The sequence below is a fragment of the Formica exsecta genome, unplaced genomic scaffold (genome assembly GCF_003651465.1).
Source record: "Formica exsecta isolate Colony F162 unplaced genomic scaffold, ASM365146v1 scaffold248, whole genome shotgun sequence".
NCBI classification, from domain to species: Eukaryota; Metazoa; Arthropoda; class Insecta; order Hymenoptera; family Formicidae; genus Formica; species Formica exsecta.
In genome coordinates this window covers 37,062-60,990 of record NW_021849753.1, presented here as the reverse complement: position 1 = coordinate 60,990, position 23,929 = coordinate 37,062, and the positions used below count along the sequence as shown (strand labels likewise).

The window sequence follows — 23,929 nt, the reverse complement described above, 5'->3', positions numbered from 1 at the left end:
CTAATTCGTGAAAATTCGGATCTAAATGATTTCGCTCGCATGCACTATTTATCATCGTGTCTTAAGGGTAGCGCGCTGGAATGTATCGCGAATATTTCAATAACGGCGGCTAATTTTGAAATCGCATGGAAAACTTTGACTTCACGGTACGACGACAAAAAGCGGTCGATAAACAAACATTTCTCGATATTGCTCAGCTTATCATCTATCACGCGCGAATTTGCCACCGAGATGCAGACTTTATACGACAAGGTTAATATCGCAATGGCATTATTAAAAGCCCTAGATCGAAAACCGGAGGAACTCTGGGAAGATATTGTCGTTCATATCGTTGTGCAAAAATTAGATCTGGTCACGCGCAAAGCTTGGGAACTAAGCATGAGCAATAAAGATGCCACGCAGTCTCACGAAACTCTAAGCGAATTTATTGAGTCTCGCACTCGCGCGTTAAGGGCAGCCGCCCCTGGTTAAAACCTTAAAACCGGTGTAAAACCAATCGCAGCCTCGCGAATTCATGCTGCAACCGCATCCGCAAACGCACAATCGCAGTGCCCAAGAGCGGCACAGCGGCACTTTCTTAATGTATGCCCTACTTTCGTGAGCAAGAATGCGAGTCAACGTCGAGATATCGTCAAGCAACAAAAACGTTGTTTCAATTGTTTGAGCGCAAGGCATTCCGCACATGAATGCAAAAGTAAATATTCTTGTCGGGTTTGTCACAAGAAGCATCATTCGATGCTACACGTTGACTCGGATTCTAGCTCAAGTGCTTTGAAAATTGCACCGTCTAGTTGCTCGTCGCCTCAAGTGTCGAATGTGACGCCTGAGGTAAATTCGCTCAACGCCTCAACCGTAACTCGAAAGCGCTCACCCGTCCTCCCAGAGACGGCCTGGGTAACAGATCGCAATCCGTCGGGTCGCACCGCTGTCGTTCGAGCTCTCCTCGATCAGGGCTCGGAAATGACATTCATCTCAACGCATTCGTATGCCCATTTCCGTTTCCGCCGTCGCGACGGCGGGATAAACGCGGGGACTTTTCAACACGCGACACACATATTCATTTCTCCTCGCGATTCTCACGTTCCGTCGCTGTCGACCACCGCGCTCATTATGAAATCGTTAACTTCTTATGTTCTGAGACAAAACGTGGACATTTCGTCACTATCTTATCTTTCTGATTTGCCGCGAGCAGACGCGGATCCGACGAGTCTTGATCCTATAAATCTCATTATCGGAGCAGATCTCTATAACGATATCATTCTCGACGGTGTTTGCAAAGGAAGCGTCGGACAACCAATTGCTCAAAATTCCGTCCTCGGATGGATAATTTCGGGACCTATTACGTCATCAACGACGAATAATCTTTCAAAGCCGACAATTCTTTCTGGAAACTGCACTCTCAATCGCGTTTCAACTCATCATGTCGTCGGCTTTCCCTCGCTCGAAGAGGAACTTAATCGGTTTTGGGAGGTCGAGGAACTCCCACGACAAAATCATCTCACACCGCAAGAAAAGCAGTGTGAAGAGCATTTTCGCTTAACGAATTCTCGCGAGTATGACGGACGGTATGTCGTGCGGCTACCGTCCAAGAAGGGTCCTCCGAAATCGGAAGTTCAAAGCTTCACGCGGAAAAATTGCTCAATTCATCATTTCGCAGATTTCGCGATAAACCGGAAATCGCGACAGAATATCGCGAATTCATGTCCGATTATCAACGACTTGGGCATATGCAGCCCGCGCCGACAGCTTAAAGTCAAATCGAGCAACATGTTTATCTCCCGCATCATGGGTGATCCGGGAAAGTAGCTCTACTACGCGTCTTCGCGTGGTAGAGAATTCAAGCCGACGTATTTCCGACGGAAATACACGCGTTGTCAAACAATCAGAGCCTCTCGTCGAGAAGCTCACTTCTCTCGCTTCGACCGTTACTCGATCGGGACGGAATTCTACGTGTTGGTGGACGGCTTAACAAAGCCCCGTTGCCAATGCCGGTTCAAAATCCGATTCTTCTCTCATCGCATCCTCTCGTTACATTGATCGTGAATCAAACTCATTTACGAGCGTTACATGCCGGACCGCAACTAACCTTCAACGTTCTGCGCCGCGATTTCTGGATCATTCGCACTCGCAATATCGTCAAATCCGAATTCAAACGACCGATTGTCAAACTGTGCGTACTACCGGTCAATAATGAAGCAACGAGCAATTAGGCACCTTTGCTGCGTGCGTTTCATTTATTGTAATGGGTTAACCGTTCCGTGAATGTCCTCTGCCTCGCGCCAAGCAACATCCGGCGTCCGCGTGCAAGATTTCCGATACGCATCGAAGGCAGTCATTAAGGACATTTCGAAGATTTCCGTCGGAGTCGCGGAATACGTGTCGTCGCTCGCTCCTATTATTCAAAATTAAACGAATATTGAAAACAATCTGCAATCGAGTATTTTCTGAACTCTCCTTATCCTCCAGCGGATCTACGGATTCGCGTTACACATCGCTTCTCGCTTATCTTTGAGCGTTTCTCAAGATTCGGGCGATCTAGTCGAGGTCGACTCCCGAACATAATATGAATAAGATTGATAATAGCAACCATAGCGAAGATAATATATGTGTAAAGAAAAGCAATGTGCGAAATTTTTATATACGGCTAAAAAAATAGAACCCTTTTCATAATTTGATTATTTTAAAACTGAAACTCGGCGAAAAATGATTGTAGACAAAAAGTTTGAAGTTTCAACTTTAACATGCTATCGATAATTTTTTTAAATTTAATTTTCTTTATTCTTTGCTTTAAAAAAGAATATATTGTTTCGTTCCGTAAAATTGATACTCCGTAGCTCTGTAGCTAAAAACTTCTCTAAAAAAATTTAAGTTAAGTTCCATAAACTACAATGGTTTGCCTATAAAACGCTTTGGTAAAACTGACGTTTAGGGGGGGCAGCCCCGATGACGTTGACCTTGACATATATTGTCAAGGTCACCCTCGTGAGTGACCTTCAGAAGGTTTTATCCATCGCTCGTTTTTTATTAAAAAGTTATTAACAAAAATGTTAAAAAAATATAATAGTATGTGGAAATAGGATAAGTATGACATTTTAGCTTTTACCTTAAAAGATGCGGTAAATGTATAGAAAAAGGGCAACTTCACGGATGGCCTTGACCTTGACATATGTTGTCAAGGTCATCGTCCTGAGTGATCTTAATCTAGAAAAAAGTGGCGGTCATTATCCGTTCGAAAGTTATGAAGCATTAATATAAGCATAAGCAGAAGCATAAATTTTAGTTTTAAATCAGAAATAGGTTTGAGTTAGGTTATATCTTCCGGAAGTGAAGCCCTCCCGTAGGGTCTCTCCCTCTCCAACGCATTCACTTTGCAATGACTATACAAACAACAATTTAATACTAATGATTATCACAGATGTGTGTGTGTCACTGGTTATAATTAAGTATGATATATAAAAAAGCAATATAATTGTGTGATTATAATTGTATGATTCTATATGAATTCCATACATTTTCCATTTGTATACTATAGTGTGATGAATGTTTTGAAAAATATTGTTTGCGATTTTTCAACAGCCTTTGTTTACGTTAATAACTTTTTAATAAAAAACGAGCGACGGCTAAAACATTCTGAAGGTCACTCATGAGGGTGACCTTGACAACATACGTCAAGGTCAAGGTCATCGGGGCTGCCTCCCCTAAACGTCAGTTTTACCAAATACCCATAGTGCGTTAAAGTTGAAATTTCAAACTTTAAAATGCTTTTTCAATTTTTTTTCTACGATGATTTTTCGTCGAGTTTGAAAATATCTAGTACAATTTGGTAATTATGCATATTAAGGTCCCACCCCCGCAGGATAGTGATGTTGACATATGTTGTCAAGGTCATGACCCTGATCATCATTCCGAAGGTTTCAGCTGGCGGTCGTTGTTTATTTAAAAGTTATTAACAAATAAAGTTTGAGAAGTATACCACGTAATTTTCGAACATGTATAAAAGAATAGTGACCTTGACATAACGAAAATCGTGTTGTAAAGTATATACGTGGACGCAGTGGGTTCCGTCCCCCTTATGGGTGGGCTCCACTTTCGGAAGATATAACCTAACTCAAATCTATTTGATTTAAAACTAAAATTTGGTTTGGGTTAGGTTATATTTTCCGGAAGTGGAGCCCCCCCGTAGGAGGGACGGAACTTACTGCGTCTACCCATATACTTTACAACAAGACTTTCATTATGTCAAGGTCAAACTCACTATTCTTTTATACATGTTGTTCGAAAATTACGTGGTATACTTCTCAAACTTTATTTGTTAATAACATTTAAATAAGCAACGACCGCCGGCTTAAACCTTTGGAATGTTGATCAGGGTCATGACCTTGACAACATATGTCAACATCACTATCCTGCGGGGGTGGGACCTTAATATGGATAATTACCGCATCAGATCTGTTTTTGAAATTTTAATATCATTTTTTCTTTGTTTCTAACTCGTGCGTTAGAGATTGATGTATGTCATATTGTCATTTAATTATAACACTCAGTATACGTACAAGTCAGAAGTTGGCCATATCGCCAATAGGCCATAGGGCCGAAAATGGAAAGGTAGACGTCGTCCACGATATTTTATACCGATAGAAAACTCGTATAATATATAAGATATTTACATGGAGATCGAGGTATACTTAGAACCCTATATCTTTACTCATCTCTCCTATCTTTATATCCATTTTTCCGTTCCACATAAACCCTCCTCTTATAAATGCTCCATCTCCCTTAACCTTTCTACTTCCTCTATCTGCCATTCCCTTCCCTCTATAAACTCCTTTCTTTTCTTTTCCCAATCCTTCAAAACTTTCCTTTAAAGGAAGGAAGGTTTTCCTTAAAACCTCTCTTCGCTTGTTGCATCATCTTCTCCCATCACTCTCTCACTAACTCTCCTTTTTTTCCTCTTCCAAACAAACAACTTCTTATAATTCCCTGCTTTTAAATCAGTCCTTCTCTTTAGTATCTCCCTTTGTAACTCCACCCTAACTATATACCACGGTATATTTCTCCAGCACCAACTTATAGAACTATACCAACCTATCGAATAACCATATCCTCCTTTCCCCATTCCCCCCATACCTCTTTTTCCCATATCTGCACTAATAATGCCGTCTCCTTCCTTACTCTTTTCCTTACACGCGCATTTTGCTTATTATACTTCACCGTATATCCAAGATACTTAGGCCCTTATTCTGAGCTTACATTTAGAGGTACATCTAAAGTGCCACATTTAGAGGCGTAGATAAATGTACTAGTAACACGAAAGTCAGTCGAACTCTCATCGCACGTTTATAACTTAGCCTTTAACTTAGAGGTACATTTATGATTACCATGTTGTATATTATGCTTATTACGCGCATACGGCACTGTGATAGTCCGTCAAACAAATCATTACATCACGCGCCATGAGTTAAATTAGTAAATTTCATTTCGATCTTTCTTTTGACGTTACCGCAACACAAAACGCAAACGCGCATATAATTGTAACAACATTCTTTAATTAACGGATATTTTTGTCGGAACTCGTGATCATTATAAACATCTTCAAAAACGTCTATTCTATTTTGAAATACCTGCGGGTCACGATCACGCATTGCATTTACTTCCCAAATTTCGATCGCATGATCAATGGCCTAGTTCAGTGCTGGGATTTACTTGCACATTTCGGCCCGATTCCGTGGCTCACGCCTATTGCCCCCCACTCACCGCTCATGCGTTAGCAATGGGTCGCCAGATACGCGTAACTAAGGAGCGCGGCGCTTCGTCTCAGAATCGTCCGTATGTGAGAATGCCCAAATATAATGATAAGACAATACTTTTCTAATAAGACAATACTTTTTTAAATGCACCGCGAAATTCTCAAAATTAAAAGTTTTTCTTCAATATTTTATATCAATGAAATATAAAATATTGAAGAAAAACTTTTAATTTTGAGAATTTTCGCGGTGCTTTTAGAAAAGTATTGTCTTATTCGCCTAGTTTATACCAATATATTTTAATACGTAAAATAAATTCTATACTGTCCAATCACAGTCGTTCCATTCTTTAAGAGGAATGATTATGATTGGCCAGTGTAATACGTATTAAAGTATATCGGTGTAAACTAAGCCATAATTAAGAAGAGAATTGATATTTATCGATATTTATTGATATTTATCATTCGAGCCTCTTTTAACTTTTTAATTTTATTATTTATTTTAAGCCATAATAGTCAAATATATCCATGATATTGCAGTTGAGTATGCTCTTTCAAGCTAGTTTTGCTTCAAAGTGTAAGATTCTTCGTTCTAATTAATCCTTCCAAGTAAAAATAGTGTCAAATAAAATGCACCCTTCATTGCACTTTAGGGAACTATACTTTTAGAAGAAATTTCAGAATTGACCAAATATCATTAATATTAAAGGAGTGTTTATATATATACGACCCAACTGGCAATTTATTGTTTGATTGTTATCACAACGTTTCGACCATATGGTTTTGGTCCTTATCAAGTGAACTGCGTTATAGTTAAAGTTGAAAGAGAAAAAAGTCGCTATGTCATAATGACACTATGTCACCTCTCTGTTTGAGATACTGAGAAAGACTGTCTTTCTCAGTATCTCAAACAGAGAGGTGACATAGTGTCATTATGACATAGCGACTTTTTTCTCTTTCAACTTTAACTATAACGCAGTTCACTTGATAAGGACCAAAACCATATGGTCGAAACGTTGTGATAACAATCAAACAATAAATGGCCAGTTCGGTCGTATATATATAAACACTCCTTTAATTTATCTACTGGCGACATCTCAAAATTAAACATTAATCATTAATATTGTTATGTAAAAAAGTTCTATTATTTACAGAAACTTGATCTGTAATAATTTTATTAATGAAATCAATTGTATAACAGTGATAGAATTAATCAAAGTTACGAAGCATCGAGTACAACGCGCCGATATTACGTATAAATGTACGTATAAATGTGCCGTCGGGCACATTTATTGGTATATTTATCGAGAATGGCATAAATGTGCTATAAATGTGGTTCAAAATACGATTTTCATTATAAAGTTGCGCATTTAAGCTAAAAATGGCGATCTGCCTCTAAATGTGCCGCAAAATGTGCGCTCAGAATACCGCCACATTTATCGTGTCATCTAAGGCACATTTAGAGGCACATCTAAAGATAGATGTGAGCTCAGAATACAGGCCTTAGTTTTTAAGCTTTGCTGCTGTAATTATCGCGTCTGAAGAGAGTCTAAGATCCGCCACTTACGCGGTTCTTGTAAATACCGCAATCTACTAGAATCCACCGTTTACCCGTTTCTTGTAAATATCGCATCCGACTAGAATCCGCCGCTTATTCGGTTCTGAGACCTACTTTGTAAATACCGTGTAGATGATAAGACCAGCCGTTTAACCAGCGCATATAGCGCTTTCTTGTAAATATTGCAACCGCGCACTTGGTACAACCCGTGAGACTCCGCCTACATGAAATTCGTTTGATACGCGAACCTCGCGTTCGCTAGAACCTACGCTGCTCGCTTGAGCACCACTGCGCATGGCCTTTGCACGAACACCCTATACATAGCTATATTTAAATAAACGGTTTCATTTCACCGAGGATGAATGAGTTTAAGTTTCTCCCTTCTCCTGAATCCTGGCACTGGCGAGTCTGATCCGCGGCGTCGGGAAAGGTGAACCGTTACAATGCTCACGCGTTCAATCTACTACATATAAATAAATGAATAATGTCTGAAAATTTCACATAATTCATGAAAATTCTTTTGTTAATAAATTTTTAATAAACTTTTGAATAAATAACAATGGAATTTTTTAACTATTTTTCTCGTGTTCATCGTCAAAATTGCCTTCACAAATGACCTTTCAAATAGGGGACCAAAGTTATCATGCTCGTGCCATAAATTTTAGCATGAACAGGAAAAAGATGTATCAGAGTGAAGTTGAAACTTTAGAACATTTAGCAACAAATTGTATGGTAGAAATAAGAAATGCACAAGAATAAATCTATTATCGGGAAGAAGAGAAAAAAAAATTAGCTAAATAAAGAAAATAGTACAGTCAAGGAAAGAGAATAAGACAAAAAAAGAATCTACAAAAGTAGTTTATATAAAGAGCAAATAAAATATGATATAATATTTAGAGATAATCTAGAAAAAATCTAATACAACTATTACAGTGTGTGTGTTATTTAGCTATCAAATTAAAGTTACTAAATAAAGAACGATTAAGCTAAACGGCATTATTACGGCAAAAACTTATATTTATATGCACGTCATTATTATACGGTATGCATTGTTTATGTAAAATCCCTTTTAAATCCTATTCTGTGTAGCTCAACAAAACTTTTGGAATGTCTCTTTTCACTAACAAGGGAATCTCGCAAACCCGAAAATCCTAATTTGAATGAAACTTTACACACATGCAGGTGGAATAAATAGATGAATTTAGAAATTTTCAGTTGCGGCCCAAAAACAATTCTAAAGGATGAAATCACCTCTCATATGTAGAGTGGCTTTTTATTTTTTTCGATATATCTCGAAAATTATTCGAGATATCAAAAAATGTTTTATACAATAGTTTCATGGTAAAAATATCTTTATTTAACTATAATAATAAAATTTAAAAAAAATAATTCACAAAGATATATGAAAAAAATTATTTTTTTAAATTTCTAAATTCATTTATCCTCTCTACATGTGCGTAAAGTTTCATGAAAATCAGAATTTTCAGATTTGTGAGATTCCCTCGTAAATGAATCTGAGCTATCGGGATGTGATATATTGACCTCACCTTGAAAAGACCACTTAAGGTCAAATCCATATTTTTATCATGTGGCCCCCTCGAAACCATGCAACTTTTGTCTGAAACATTTTTTGATATCTCACTTCGTTTCCGAAAAATATGCCCGCGTCACTATAAATGCCGCATCCTGTATTATTGCGGTAAATATTGACAACAGTGGACCCAGCTCCAAAGACCTTGACCTTGACATATATTATAGAGGTTATTCTCTTGAGTAACCTTCAGAAGGTTTTAAACATCGCTCGTTGTTTACTAAAAAGTTATTAACAAATAAAGTTGACAATATAAAAGTGTGAATTTAACTCTATAATTTGAATTTGATAATTATGCAGATATAGGGAGCCATTCCCGATTTCGATAATTTTGAAATATGTTATCAAGATCATTACCTTGAGTAATGCGGCGCTCGTTGTTTATTGAAAAGTTATTAACAAAAAAATCTCCACGAATTATAATTTTCAGATGCTATGTAAATTTTAGGAAATGTATTTTTAGCAGATTCATTTATTTATGTGTAGTAAATCGAATGCGTGGGCGGGGGAGGGGTTCCGCTCCTCCCCCTGTATCCCCACTCCGAAGAAAACTAATTGTAAGCTAATCCAACCCATTTCTTAGAGGTGAAACATTATTCGGGGTGAATAGTTCTTCTACAGGACAATAATATGTCAACAACTTACAAATATCGGTAGGGGAGTGGTGGAGCTTCTACTACATATGCCGAAGAGTGAATTATTACTTAAAATAAAGATTCACCCCTTGGACATGGGTTGGCTTAGATTAGTTTTTTTTGGGTGAGGGTGCAGGAGGAGGTGCTCCGCCCCTTTCCCGCCCACGCGTTCAGTTTATTACATAAATAAATGATTCTGCTAAGGTATTAAATGTACATGATATCAAAAAAATTACGTTTTATTTAGTAAACTTTTTTTGTTGATAACTTTTTAATGAACAACAAGCGAAGGCTAAAACTTTTTGAGAATTATTCAGGAGAGTAACCTTTATAATATATGTTAAAATCAAGGTCACTGGGGCTGGGTCCGATTTTGTCAATATTTACCATCGTTGATTTGTTTCGTATTATTGATGTTCAATCGGCATTATATAGCCAACGACTTTTCTATATAGTCTAATAAACCCCAGTTTGTGTACCTATATAAAAACCGATTTCAGTCAACTAAAATCTTTTCTCTTTAGAAATAAATAAGAAATCAATCAATCCCAGAATCCTGATTCTCAAGAAAATTTATTTGGTCTTGGTTTGCGACGCAATTCGTTAAGGTTATTGGATTATGCTCATTAAGTCGTAAAACGATACATAACGGATACCGCTCGATGCATCTACCTACTAATTTTTTTTGGAAAGAATTCAAGACAATATGTGTGTAAGAAATATGAGTACAACTCAGAACTTACATATTTTTCTATCTGGAATATCATAAGTAAACTTAGATAATATTATATGTGTATATAATGTTACGTCCGCGGGACGATTTCGATATATCGCCCCTTCGTGAATTTACACTATCTCTCGCTCTCACCGTGCTCACAAATAATAACACTCTTTTAAAGAACACTGAAACTTTAATTGAACAAGAACACAGAACAAGCAATTTGGAACAATAATTGTAACAAAATATAAGAAAACGTATCCATGGCGTGTCACCGGTCGTGAGAGGCGCACGATCCCGACTCTCAAGATGTCCGCCTTTCTTGTTTATCAACAAACCATGACGACGAACTTGGAGATGATTTTCCACTTATACTCGCTTCACATCGATACTTCCACACAGATCAGGTACATTAGATCATATACAACTTGCAAGTACTTAATAAAAAAATACTTTATTATAGTGTTTTGGAAAGCTATCGACATAAGCTATAAGAATATGCTATAAAAAATAGGGAATTCCATGTAAGAAATTAAAGATGTCCTTGACTTGACCTTAACGATGCCATCCAAGGTCAAACCAATGACACCATCTTATGTTCCCCTCAAAACCATACAATTTTTGTTCAAAACATTTTTCTCTAAAATGCTTAGTTTTTGAAAGAAAACTGGTGTACGTATGGTCTAGGACACCCTGTATATATACTTGGTGTATCAGACCACCCGTGCCAGCCGAATATTTCGAAAACCGAGAACGGTAGACAAAAATATTTCAGACAAAAGTTGTAGGGTTTCAAGTAGTGCATTACATAGTAATATTAGTACGACTAAAAAACGCGTAAAAAACTATAATTTTTATGGGTTTTTCATGGTTTTCACCATGAAAATCAAATAGTCGCCAATTTTCACTATAATATTCGTAATCAGCGCATCAAAATACGTAAGAATACTGAGTTTCAAAAAAATCGAGGGTGAGTACTTTTCGGAACTTTATCCAAAATATGTAATAAAAAATAGGGGGTTTCATTTAAGAAATTTATGATGACCTTCACGTGACAACGCTATTCAAGATCGTACTAATATTACTATATAATGCGTTACTTGAAACCCTACAACTTTTGTCTGAAATATTTTTGTCTGCCGTTCTCGGTTTTCGAGATATTCGGCTGGCACGGGTGGTCTGATACACCCTGTATACAGGGTGAGGCATCAGACAGGCCACCCGAATAACTCCCACAGTTTTGGAGATAGGAGAAAATGTTTGAAATAAAAGTTGTATGGTATCGAGGAGGAAATCTTGTGGAAGTGAACATTTTTTTTAGGTGGAGGCGCTTAGGAGATTTGAAGATCATCTTCATTTCTTTAAATGGAACCACCCTAATTTTTTTATACAAGTCGATTTCTCAAAATGTTCACTTCCACAAGATTTCCCCCTCGATACCATACAACTTATATTTCGAACATTTTCTCCTATCTCCAAAACTGTGGGAGTTATTCGGGTGGCCTGTCTTAGATGCCTCACACTGTATATATAGGGTGTCCCACCCAAAGTGGCAACTCCGTTTTATTTTTTAAACTCTAAAAGAGATAGACCATAAAAAATATATATCAAATTAAATGGTTTAAACTGAACTCTATTATGAGCATAATGGTTGCTTTCAAAAGCTATCTGTGTTAACGAACGGAAAGGTATGCATAATTTTTTTATAATAATGTGAATATTTTGATATGATAAAAGTTATAGCATTGTTTGAAACGAATACAATGATGTATAATATAATGTAAATATTTTACATATTATACAAGTTTTATTGACTTGAAATATCGCGAGCGATGTCTATCTTTTCACTTTCTGCCTTGCGTTATGGCCAATTTCTGACTCGTGCATTAGAGATTGACATATGTCGTGTTGTCATTTGATCATAATATTCAATCCGAAGTTGGCCATATCGCAGGACCGAAAATTAAAAGGTAGACGTCGCCCGCGATATTTCAAGTTGATAAAACACGTATAATATATAGATACAAATAGCTTTTGAAAGCAACTATTATGCTCACAATAGAATTCAGTTCAAACCATTTAATTTGATATATATCTGTTATGGTCTATCTCTTTTAGGGTAAATATAGCGAAAAGGGGACCCAGCCCCAATGACCTTGACCTTGATATATGTTGTCAAGGACACTGCCTACCGGCGGGGTGGATGCGGGAGGGGGGCCGAAAGCCCCCCTTGCACCCCTCGTGTGTGTGTGTGTGCGCGCGCGAGCTTTCTGTCCGTGTACTTCGGTATATTTCAAACTTTTTTGTTAATAACTTTTTAATAAGCAACGAGCGACGATTAAATTAGAAGAAATAAAAATCACACACAACACACGCACACCAGACAGTCCTCCCCACGTACCAGAACCAACCCCTTCTCCCCTTCTCCCGAACCTGGCCCGTCAGGATCCCCAGCACCCTCAACTATCATCCTTAGTGATTCCCCCCTCTCGTTCCCTGTCCATCCAGAATCCTTCCATCCGGACGAACCCGGAAGGTCTTTTGAACAACCACCCGACAGCGAAATTGAGGGTGGACCCCGAGAACGGGATTTTGCCAATTTCGCATCGTCTAGCGTGTGTCTAAGAGAAAACTAGGTTACGCCCTCCAGCTGAGTTTCCTTTCATTCGAGTCTGGACATAACACTATATTTACGCAACTTTTAATAAGGAACTCATGTCCGGAAACGCACCGAGCTGCAGACTGGAACTGTTGGTATGTTCAGTATTAGGAATAATTCTCATAATAACTTTATTTGCTTACATTACACTACAAAAATGTTTAGCGATGTCAAAACAGACAATGTCAAAAGACACTTTGAAAGAGTGCACCAGAACATGCTTCGCAGGTGCAATGCTTGCATTGAAGTTGGTGGTCGTCATTATGAACAATTATTGTAGCCATCTGTTTTGACATTGCTAAACATTTTTGTAGTGTAATGTAAGCAAATAAAGTTATTATGAGAATTATTCCTAATACTGAACATACCAACAGTTCCAGTCTGCAGCTCGCAAACGGTGCGTTTCCGGACATGAGTTCCTTATTAAAAGTTAGTCTACTTTGAACCCTTTACATCCCCTAGAAGTTTGTAACAGGTATTCATTTACACCCTGTATATGATCGTAAAACTTCTCTCCTTGTGTAAATAGAAAATTACATATGATATTTACCTGTCTGTGTCGCAACCATCCAGAAATGGTTTCAAACACGGTTCATTCTGATCATGTTCCAGACCATATAATTCGGAGAGTGAAAGTCGGCTATCGCTGTCACTGTCCAAATGTCCAAACATCCATCTAACCTCGCTCTGACAACCGATAGGGAAGTGACCTAAAATCGTTTGATATATTTTCTTATTAAGATATTATTAGATAGCTATAATTAGAAATAATGTAAAAATAACATATGTATACATATGCATCATGCATCCCATACAGAAAATAATGTGTATTAGATATCTACTGAATATTCTCGATGAATATTAGGGATATCCGTGAATATATAGGAAACAGCTATTAGACATGCTTTAAATATTCAAATGTCCGCAATACGAAATATCATAAATATCCACAGGATATGTAAGCCACTGGACATCTACATCAGTATACAGTGGATATTTATGTAAATATCCATTATATGTTGGTTAAATTTTGGTCACAAAATGACGAATTGTCCAATGTCACATTCACGGAACGTCATTTTCTGATGTTTGTTTGACGGCTAAACTAAAACCAATTATAGTAATAATATATAATAACACATATTAATGTAATATATATTATAGGTAAATTTAAATTATTTAGTTTATAAAATTAAAGATTTTATTTATATGGATGTTAATTTCTATTTTATATCTTAAGTAGATAATAACGAACGATTTTCACTTTTCGGACAGAAATTGCCCGAATAAATGAAACACTCATGACAAAAACTTGAATACGGATATAGATAGTGAATAGCCCGCCGCATAGCGGTAAGCGAATGGATATAATCCCAATACAAGTTACAAAAGGACTTTATTTGGACGACCATAGGACATCTCTAAAATAACGTTTCTGGCTGGTCTAAGAAATGACATCTTTTAAATGTCAATTATTAGTCGCCGACGTCATAAACCAAAAATATACGTCATTATGTCATCTATTGACGTCACTCTGCTATTTGGATATATGAATAACACGTAGATTTCTAATGAATATTTTTGGTAGCTTCTTGATAGACATGGATATGTGGATAACAATAAATATCTAATGAATATCTTTGGTAGCTACTCGATAGACATGGATAACACGTGTATATCTAGTGGATATCTTTGGTAACTACTTGATGGACATGAATATATGGATAACATGTGTATATCTAGTGGATATCTTCGGTGGCTTCTTGGTAAGTGGAGTAAAGGGGAGATATAAGGCAGTAGGAGGTACATATGAAATAACATCATCTCATCCGTGGCAGCGGCATTGTCGTATCTGTGTAAAGCATTTACATATTTTCCCACCTCGACAAATAATTGTTAGAAAACAATATTTATGCACTGGAAAAAATGTGTGAGGCACGAGTGGCTGAATCGGGAATTGAACTCGAGTCTTTCGCTTTCCAACTGCTCTTACCAATGAGCTATTCAGACCTCGTACCTTTTGCCACTTTTTAACGGTATATACGACTTCAGAGCGATGTTGGAATCTCGCTCAATGGATGCAATACCGATTGTCACGGAGAGACGATACCCTCAGTACATCTCCAGAGCAGTCCATGGATATATGGATAATGTGTACACATTCATTAGATATCCTTGCGAATATATAGGAAACAGCTATTAGACATGCTTTAAATATTCAAATGTCCGCAATACGAAATATCATAAATATCCACAGGATATGTAAGCCACTGGACATCTACATCAGTATACAGTGGATATTTATGTAAATATCCATTATATGTTGGTTAAATTTTGGTCACAAAATGACGAATTGTCCAAGACGTCCTAAGTTAGGTCTCATGAGACCCGAAAATGACGTCGATATGTCACATCCATGGGACATCATTTTCTGACGTTTGTTTGATAGTAAAACTAAGATCAATTACAGTAATAATATATAATAACACATATTAATGTAATATATATTATAGGTAAATTTAAATTATTTAGTTTATAAAATTAAAGATTTTATTTATATGGATGTTAATTTCTATTTTATATCTTAAGTAGATAATAACGAACGATTTTCACTTTTCGGACAGAAATTGCCCGAATAAATGAAACACTCATGACAAAAACTTGAATACGGATATAGATAGTGAATAGCCCGCCGCATAGCGGTAAGCGAATGGATATAATCCCAATACAAGTTACAAAAGGACTTTATTTGGACGACCATAGGACATCTCTAAAATAACGTTTCTGGCTGGTCTAAGAAATGACATCTTTTAAATGTCAATTATTAGTCGCCGACGTCATAAACCAAAAATATACGTCATTATGTCATCTATTGACGTCACTCTGCTATTTGGATATATGAATAACACGTAGATTTCTAATGAATATTTTTGGTAGCTTCTTGATAGACATGGATATGTGGATAACAATAAATATCTAATGAATATCTTTGGTAGCTACTCGATAGACATGGATAACACGTGTATATCTAGTGGATATCTTTGGTAACTACTTGATGGACATGAATATATGGATAACATGTGTATATCTAGTGGATATCTTCGGTGGCTTCTTGGTAAGTGGAGTAAAGGGGAGATATAAGGCAGTAGGAGGTACATATGAAATAACATCATCTCATCCGTGGCAGCGGCATTGTCGTATCTGTGTAAAGCATTTACATATTTTCCCACCTCGACAAATAATTGTTAGAAAACAATATTTATGCACTGGAAAAAATGTGTGAGGCACGAGTGGCTGAATCGGGAATTGAACTCGAGTCTTTCGCTTTCCAACTGCTCTTACCAATGAGCTATTCAGACCTCGTACCTTTTGCCACTTTTTAACGGTATATACGACTTCAGAGCGATGTTGGAATCTCGCTCAATGGATGCAATACCGATTGTCACGGAGAGACGATACCCTCAGTACATCTCCAGAGCAGTCCATGGATATATGGATAATGTGTACACATTCATTAGATATCCTCGCTAGTTATTCGAGAGATATAGATATTTTATTCATCTATTAGTTGTCTACTAGTTATCCATAGTAGACATAAACATCAGATAGATATGTAGATATTCACTAGATATCTATTCGATATTTTGTTCTATGTGGGATGTACCCACAAGCAAAAAAGAATTGTCATTACTGTTATATTCGGAAAAAAGGTCCAGATAACCAAGATTAATCATATTGAGCAAACTAATGCACTGCATGTGTGTTTATTTGTTTGTTTACATTTGCTAACATTGAAGTAGATTGCTATTAAATGTAGCAACATGAGTGCTTATACAACCAATCAATTGACAAAATTTCGAGAGTAAACGATCAGCGATACTGATATGTTATATTATCAGTAACATAATAACAACTGATGGTTTGTTGTTTCGTCTAGAGCATCATGACGGCAACAACAGAAACATAATGATTCCCATTCGTTATCGCGTATATACACACACATATTTCCTTAAAGCAGTGCTGGGATTTACTTGCACATTTCGGCCCGATTCCGTGGTTCACGCCTATTGCCCCCCACTCACCGCTCGTGCATTAGCAACGAGTTGCCAGATACGCGTAACTAAGGAGCGCGACGCTTCGTCTCAGGAGCGTCCGTATGTAAGAATGCCCAAATATAATAATAAGACAATATTTTTCTAATAAGACAATACTTTTCTAAATGCACCGCGAAATTCTCAAAATTAAAAGTTTTTCTTCAATATTTTATATTTCATTGATATAGCGCAAAGTCTGCCGCATTAGATACTGACGGCAGAAATGCGTCAGAAATCAAGCGTGGTCTGCCTTTCAACGTAAAAATGCTACAATGGCAAAAACGCGGCAAAAATAGAACATAATTTATCTTATGAACTGTTAAAGGCAGTAACGTAGCAGATATCGAGCATAGTCTGCTGTCACAATGTGGCGGTAAAAATACGATTAAGATAAAACACACCTGGTAAACACAATAATATTAATATAAATGCAGTAAAACTGAATATTACAAGCATTGTTACTGTTGAAAATAAAGTTAGCCACTATACGCTGATCACTATTTTTCCACCAGAGGACCAAACGGTCATCCAAGAGTCATCTCAGAGATATGTAACCTATGCCAAGGGAGATACGGAAGGAAGCCGGGTTAGTAGAGCGCGTAGCATCCGTTAAGCAAGGACGCAAATAAATAGTCATAAAAATACTCTGTGTCTTTTATTCAATCGAACCTGGAAAAACTCAACAGTTACAAATATAATTGCATAAATATTAGCGGTAAATCGTCAATACTATAATTTTCTTTCTAGATTGGACGATGAAATATTGCGAACGATGAAAGGACAATGCCCAAAATGGGCTACAAAGCTAGATAAAAATAATTTATGGCAATTGATAAAGCGTAATGAGTAGACTAGACATTTCAATAGATGCAAAAATGTCACCATCAAGAGATATAGATCATTTCCTAAAAAACTGTTTTACAGCTATATCTCTGCTAATATGCATCATAATTTTTCGTTTTCAGCTCATATGAAAGAACACAACACGATCTTATGATCATATTTATAAATCATTATATTTAGTTAGTTCAGAATTTTCAGCCCGAAGTTCTGACTTTGGATATGGAAAATCTGTTAAAATTGTTGCAGCGATTTTCGCGTATGACACCCCAGATAGCCAAGTTTGCCGATCACGTATTGCACAAATTATGCATTACATATTATATCGGTAGAACTTTGACAGCAGCCGCGCATGATTTGCCATTTCAATTAGTGCCGGCAGAAATGCAACAGAAAACAAGCAATCTCTGCATCATTATATGCTACAAAAAATGCTGCAAAATTGAATCAGAAGTTCTTGGCATAAAACAGTAGATTTAAAGCATTGTGTGTTGGCACAATATGTCAACAAAAGCTAAATAAAAACTGAACATAACATGACACGTCATGCTATATCGGCAGAATATCGTTAGAAATCGAGCATTCATCTGCAAGCACGGCGTAACGGCAGAAATGCTGCAAAAATTAAGCATGCACTGCCATTGCAAAAGATAACAGCAAAAACACAGCAGAAACACAGCATGATCTGTTGTCATAAAATAATGGCAGAATCACAGTAATCTTAAGATATTATATTAAATTATAGTTCTTTCGTTTACCGTTATATGACATATCTATCTCGTATTCATGTTTCTGTTACAGGCAAATATAAAGATTGCAAAGCGGGGCTAACAAGATTAAAAATGTGTAATGGTTCCTGCACACAGGACGCGGCAAGCGTCCTCTGTCATGTGTGCAGAAGTCATAATATTTATTTTTATTAGCTTAATTTCTGAATTCTAATAAAGGACTCAGAATATTAAACTAAAAGTTTAGAAACTGAGTGGATCAATAGAAAATTGTCCATTTATTGACTTCTTGAATTAAAATAGAGTACAATTTTCATACAAATCTTGAAATTTACGAATTATTAATAAATTAATCATTTATTTAAATTTATATATTTAATTAATTATTTATAGCTATGCTAATATTCAGATTTTATTATATCTATATTATTAATTATGATTTGCAGACATGTTTTTTCTTTACTGTATTTTCGTCGTCACATTATGACAGCAGGCAATGCTCAACTTTTGCTGCGTTTCTGCCGTCACGTTGTAACGGCAGACTATGCTTGATTTCTGCCGCATTTCTGCTGTCAGATCTGATATAGCAGACTTCGCTCGATATTTGTTATATATCTGCTGTCACGACGTAATAGCAAATAATACTCAATTTTTACTCCATTTTCTCTGTTATATTATATCAGCAAGCCGTGCTGCCAGAAATTAAGCTTAATGAGGACGCAGCAGAGTGGAATCTGCTGCGAAGTCAAATCGAGTTTATCTGCAAGCACGGCGTAACGGCAGAAATGCTGCAAAAATTAAGCATGCACTGCCATTGCAAAAGATAACAGCAAAAACACAGCAGAAACACAGCATGATCTGTTGTCATAAAATAATGGCAGAATCACAGTAATCTTAAGATATTATATTAAATTATAGTTCTTTCGTTTACCGTTATATGACATATCTATCTCGTATTCATGTTTCTGTTACAGGCAAATATAAAGATTGCAAAGCGGGGCTAACAAGATTAAAAATGTGTAATGGTTCCTGCACACAGGACGCGGCAAGCGTCCTCTGTCATGTGTGCAGAAGTCATAATATTTATTTTTATTAGCTTAATTTCTGAATTCTAATAAAGGACTCAGAATATTAAACTAAAAGTTTAGAAACTGAGTGGATCAATAGAAAATTGTCCATTTATTGACTTCTTGAATTAAAATAGAGTATTGCTGGCATACTGCTGGCATACTGCTAGCATTTTGCTATCTGGGACGGTGTGATAGATCATCACTCAATATACAAAACAAATAAGGAATTTGAATGAATAAATAAACATTTCACAAAAACATCAGCATCATCAATTATAGCACGTATATAAATACATATATTCTTGAAATATTGCATGTTACGACTTTTTTCTACTAAAATTGTTCACAATGTGATCACTAAACGTGTTTTTACTTAATACATTGCAATTAAAATCATTAAAAATATACTAAAACCTTACTCGTTATCAATCTCAAACACTACGCATAGATCACTCAGTGATTGGGCAAGATGACGAATATCTGATAAAAAGCGAGCGTAATCTAAATGCCAGAGAATAACTAAAATATGTGTGGAGCACTCCACAGTTCGGCTTTCATTTTTACACTGACAATAGTGATCTGCTATTGGTTCAACTTCAACTTTATAAGTTATATCTTTCGATGGGGACGTGCTCCAGAAAGCAGCCACAGCTCAAAATAAAGCTCAAGAATTATATTTTATGATAAAAATTCCAGAAGTCCCAGGCAGGAAAGGTTTTCCTGAAAAAAGTGGTCGAAACATAAAAAAACATCTATCGTAGTGTCCCCCAGTCATACGTCTCTCCAATTGTCCGTTACTAAAATTTTTTTAAAAATTATTCTAATCATGAAAATCGGTATATATATGTTTGAAAAGTATCAAAAATGCCTACTTTAGCAATTTTGACTGAGATTTTCTTAAAAACTTGACACGCCATTTTTACGGCCAGATTTATAATCAGCGCTAAAAAATCTACCAGAAATGACTTAATGGAACTTAAGGCAGAAAAAGGTCTCATTTTGTTGACTAGTGCACGTCATTTCTTGTCTAGAAAAAGCGTTATAGTGCTCGAACACCTCTCTTATTCGTCTGATTTGACTCCGTGTGACTTCTGGCTATTTCTAAAACTCACGTTGGCGATGAAAGGAAAGCATTATGATACCATTCAGGACATTCAAAAGGCTTCGACCGCGGTTTTAATGGCGATTCCAAATACAGAATATAGTGATTGTTTCGAAAAATTTTTTCATTGCTTCCAGCATTGTGTTGACTCAGAAAAAGTATATTTTGAATTAAAAAATAAGAGATGTCTTGTATTTTTTTTGGTACCAGTTGCACTAAAACATGGACAGATTGTGTATGTTCAGCTGAAAAACCGTATATTAACAAGGCGAGAGATCCCACTCTGCTTAGTTGAATCTCCCGTCCACCTTGATATGCTCTGCATAATAGGAGCGGGCTTATTTCAACTAGTAAGAGCCAAGAGTAATCATGCAGAGATTGCTTAATGTAAGCGGAGGAACAATAAAAATAAAGTGTTACTATCCATAGCCTGAAAGGTTATCGAATGTCTGTTCAAATTCTGTGCTTCAACCAGCCAAGTTAACCAATTTGACTCATCTAATATAGACAGCATCATGAATACTATGACATCATTTTCTTTATCAGATTCAATAGGTCCACGAAATCTATTCAGCAGCTGCTGCTATTCTGAAACCTATCATCAAATAAGACAGAGACTTATTCGACCATACGTTGTCAAAATATCGGAAACACAACTTATCTTGCCATTTATAGCTTCTACAATGAAGCGACATTTAGTTGCTAATCTCAACGTATTTGTCTAAATATCAGTAAGCTAGCGTCAAGCTTGGTTGACAAAACAAGGCGGCTCTACTCTACAGTTAAAACCTTGTAAAAATTTTGCAACATTTTGAAAACCCCGATCAATAAAAAACACATCTTCGTTTTTAAAGAAGGAGCAAACTCCGGAGTCACTACGAAACAAGGTTTGCATAATATCGGCGTCGGTGCTGTTTCTGTCATACGGCTCGAAGACATCTAAAATTAGCTATCAGGCGCAACTGCCAAAAACTGTTTTGTCAAAGATTTATGTTTTATGCATGCTAAAAGACTTTCTTTAAAAGCCGTAGTTTAAGCTTTTCTGTGTGTATACATAAACACTACCCTAAATGGTGGAACATCCTGATTATCATAGCTGGAAAAGAGTTTTCTTGACATTATGGTGGAGTGATCTAAACGAGTGATCGCACGTCTACTTAGGAGGAATTGACACGTAATTCAGTTTTTTCTTTGTTGAAAGGAGGAATTGGCACGTAATCCAGTTTTTTTTTGTTGAAAAATATTAAAAAATAAACGAGATATAGCCGATGCTTTAGATATCCTTGTTTTTGTAGCGTTCTGCGGTGACCATCATAGCTCGGAGCAGGATTATATGAAAAAAAAAATTCGAAAAAAATTCGATAATATTAAATTATTATTAATATAATATTAAATTATATAGGATCCATTTCGGGCCAGATTTCTGAAAAATTATTTTTTAACAAAATAGCAGAGTGGCAAAGTTGAAAAATCAATTTTGGATAAAAAATGTTAGTTTTTCGCGTGTAAAAAAATCTAGGCAAAGAAAAAGAGAAAAGCTTTCGATAGCGCCTAGATTTTCAACTTTAAAATAAGCTTGAAAAGTTTCAAGTAAGTCGATTCATTACTTTTTAAATTATGTTGGTCATCGACTTTGAAAACATGATTTTGAAATAAACGCGTTTAAAGTATTAGACCGAAAATGACCGTTCTATTTCACAGATCATAGCTAACTGCTACTCTGTCTATCTACCTCTAATCCTACTGTTTTTATCTAACCTACCGCTAATCTATCTCTCTAAAAATCTCTCAAAAGGGATTATAGATCCATGCGGCAGCTGCCGCGTGGCAAGTCTCATACCTGCTCCGAGCACTACTTCAAGAAATGTACTTTATACCTCTATAACTTTGTCAATATTGCTCGGATTAACTTGAAATTTCCTTAAAATATTTTCAAGATGTTGCACTACAAGATAATGTCAAAATTCAAAAATCGATTTTTTGAAAATTTCTAGGTTGGCGTGCCCCAATAAAGCGATGATCGGGCTTTCGACATCATTTGCTCAGCGTATGATTTAGAAACGTGAAAACAATGAAGTCAGTCTTTCATCAGTTTCGCCTATTCTTAACTTCCCAGCAAACCAATATGTAACTGTTACATAACCTAGGGAGCACATAAAAAGAACAATGTTATGTTTTCCGTTTTATTATGGCAATGTTACAGTTATGTATCTGTGTTTGCTGGGTATATATATATATATATATACATATATATATTACATTTAATATATGTTGTTATATATACGTTCTGGATAGTCTTACTTTTGCATCAAACAAACGTCAAAAAATGACGTCTCGTAGATGTGACGACGTCATTTTCTCTTTTTCTTAGGAGTCTAATTGGTGACTAAAATGTACCGTCATTATGACGTCCTTTTGCTACTTGGGATGTTATATTACACGATTTAGAGAAATATGTAAAAAATATATATCTATGTTATGTTACAGTAACATATCATTTGAAATGTATCGAATATATAAATAATATATTTAAAGTTGCTGACATAGAGCCGTACCAGAACGTAACATTTACCTGTACAAGTAATATTACATGTAACATTCATGACACTCGTGTAATATTACATATACGTCTATGTTATATGCTGTGGTTTGCTGGGTTTGTTAAGAGTAACGTCAGAAATATATCTGGATGATTCTCTATTGTTGTAAAGCTACTCAATATTTGTGATAGTTCTTGGAATTTTTGAAAGCCCTGTACATTTCTTAATCTGTGAGTTTTCAATTTCATCTAAATATTCAAACTTTATTAAAAAAGTTATTCGAAGTTGAGACACGTCTCATTTTGTCCAGCCAGTGCCTGAAGAGAATTTATCATATCTTCAACCTGAGAAGCATTACAATCATTTTTCCCTTGTTGGAAACAATATAACCCTCAATTATCATGCAGTGATCTGCACAGCAACAGACATCTTCAGGCAAATAAAAACGATGCTTAATTAAAAGAACGTTTCGAAGTTCTTGTGAAACGTTAAATAACTGGGCTGCGCGGCAGCCAAATACTCATTATGCATGAGTCGCTGGGTTTCGAGCGATGTTTGATTCAATTGAACTACTTGATGCCTATACTACAGGCTTACTCGAGTTTCTATATGCCTTGCAAGCGAGGCAAATAATATCATTTTCCATTCCTG

The 23,929-nt window shown here is 36.3% G+C and overlaps 1 protein-coding gene across 1 annotated transcript in view; it reads right to left on the bottom strand.

The window, feature by feature from the left end:
* The window catches only part of LOC115236464 (proteoglycan Cow-like), a 70,682-nt gene that overhangs the window by 14,797 nt on the left and 31,956 nt on the right, over positions 1-23,929 (bottom strand). The window contains exon 3 of the mRNA XM_029808936.1: positions 13,455-13,614. Within this exon, the coding sequence (XP_029664796.1) occupies positions 13,455-13,614 (160 nt within the window). The remainder of the gene's footprint in view (positions 1-13,454; positions 13,615-23,929) is intronic.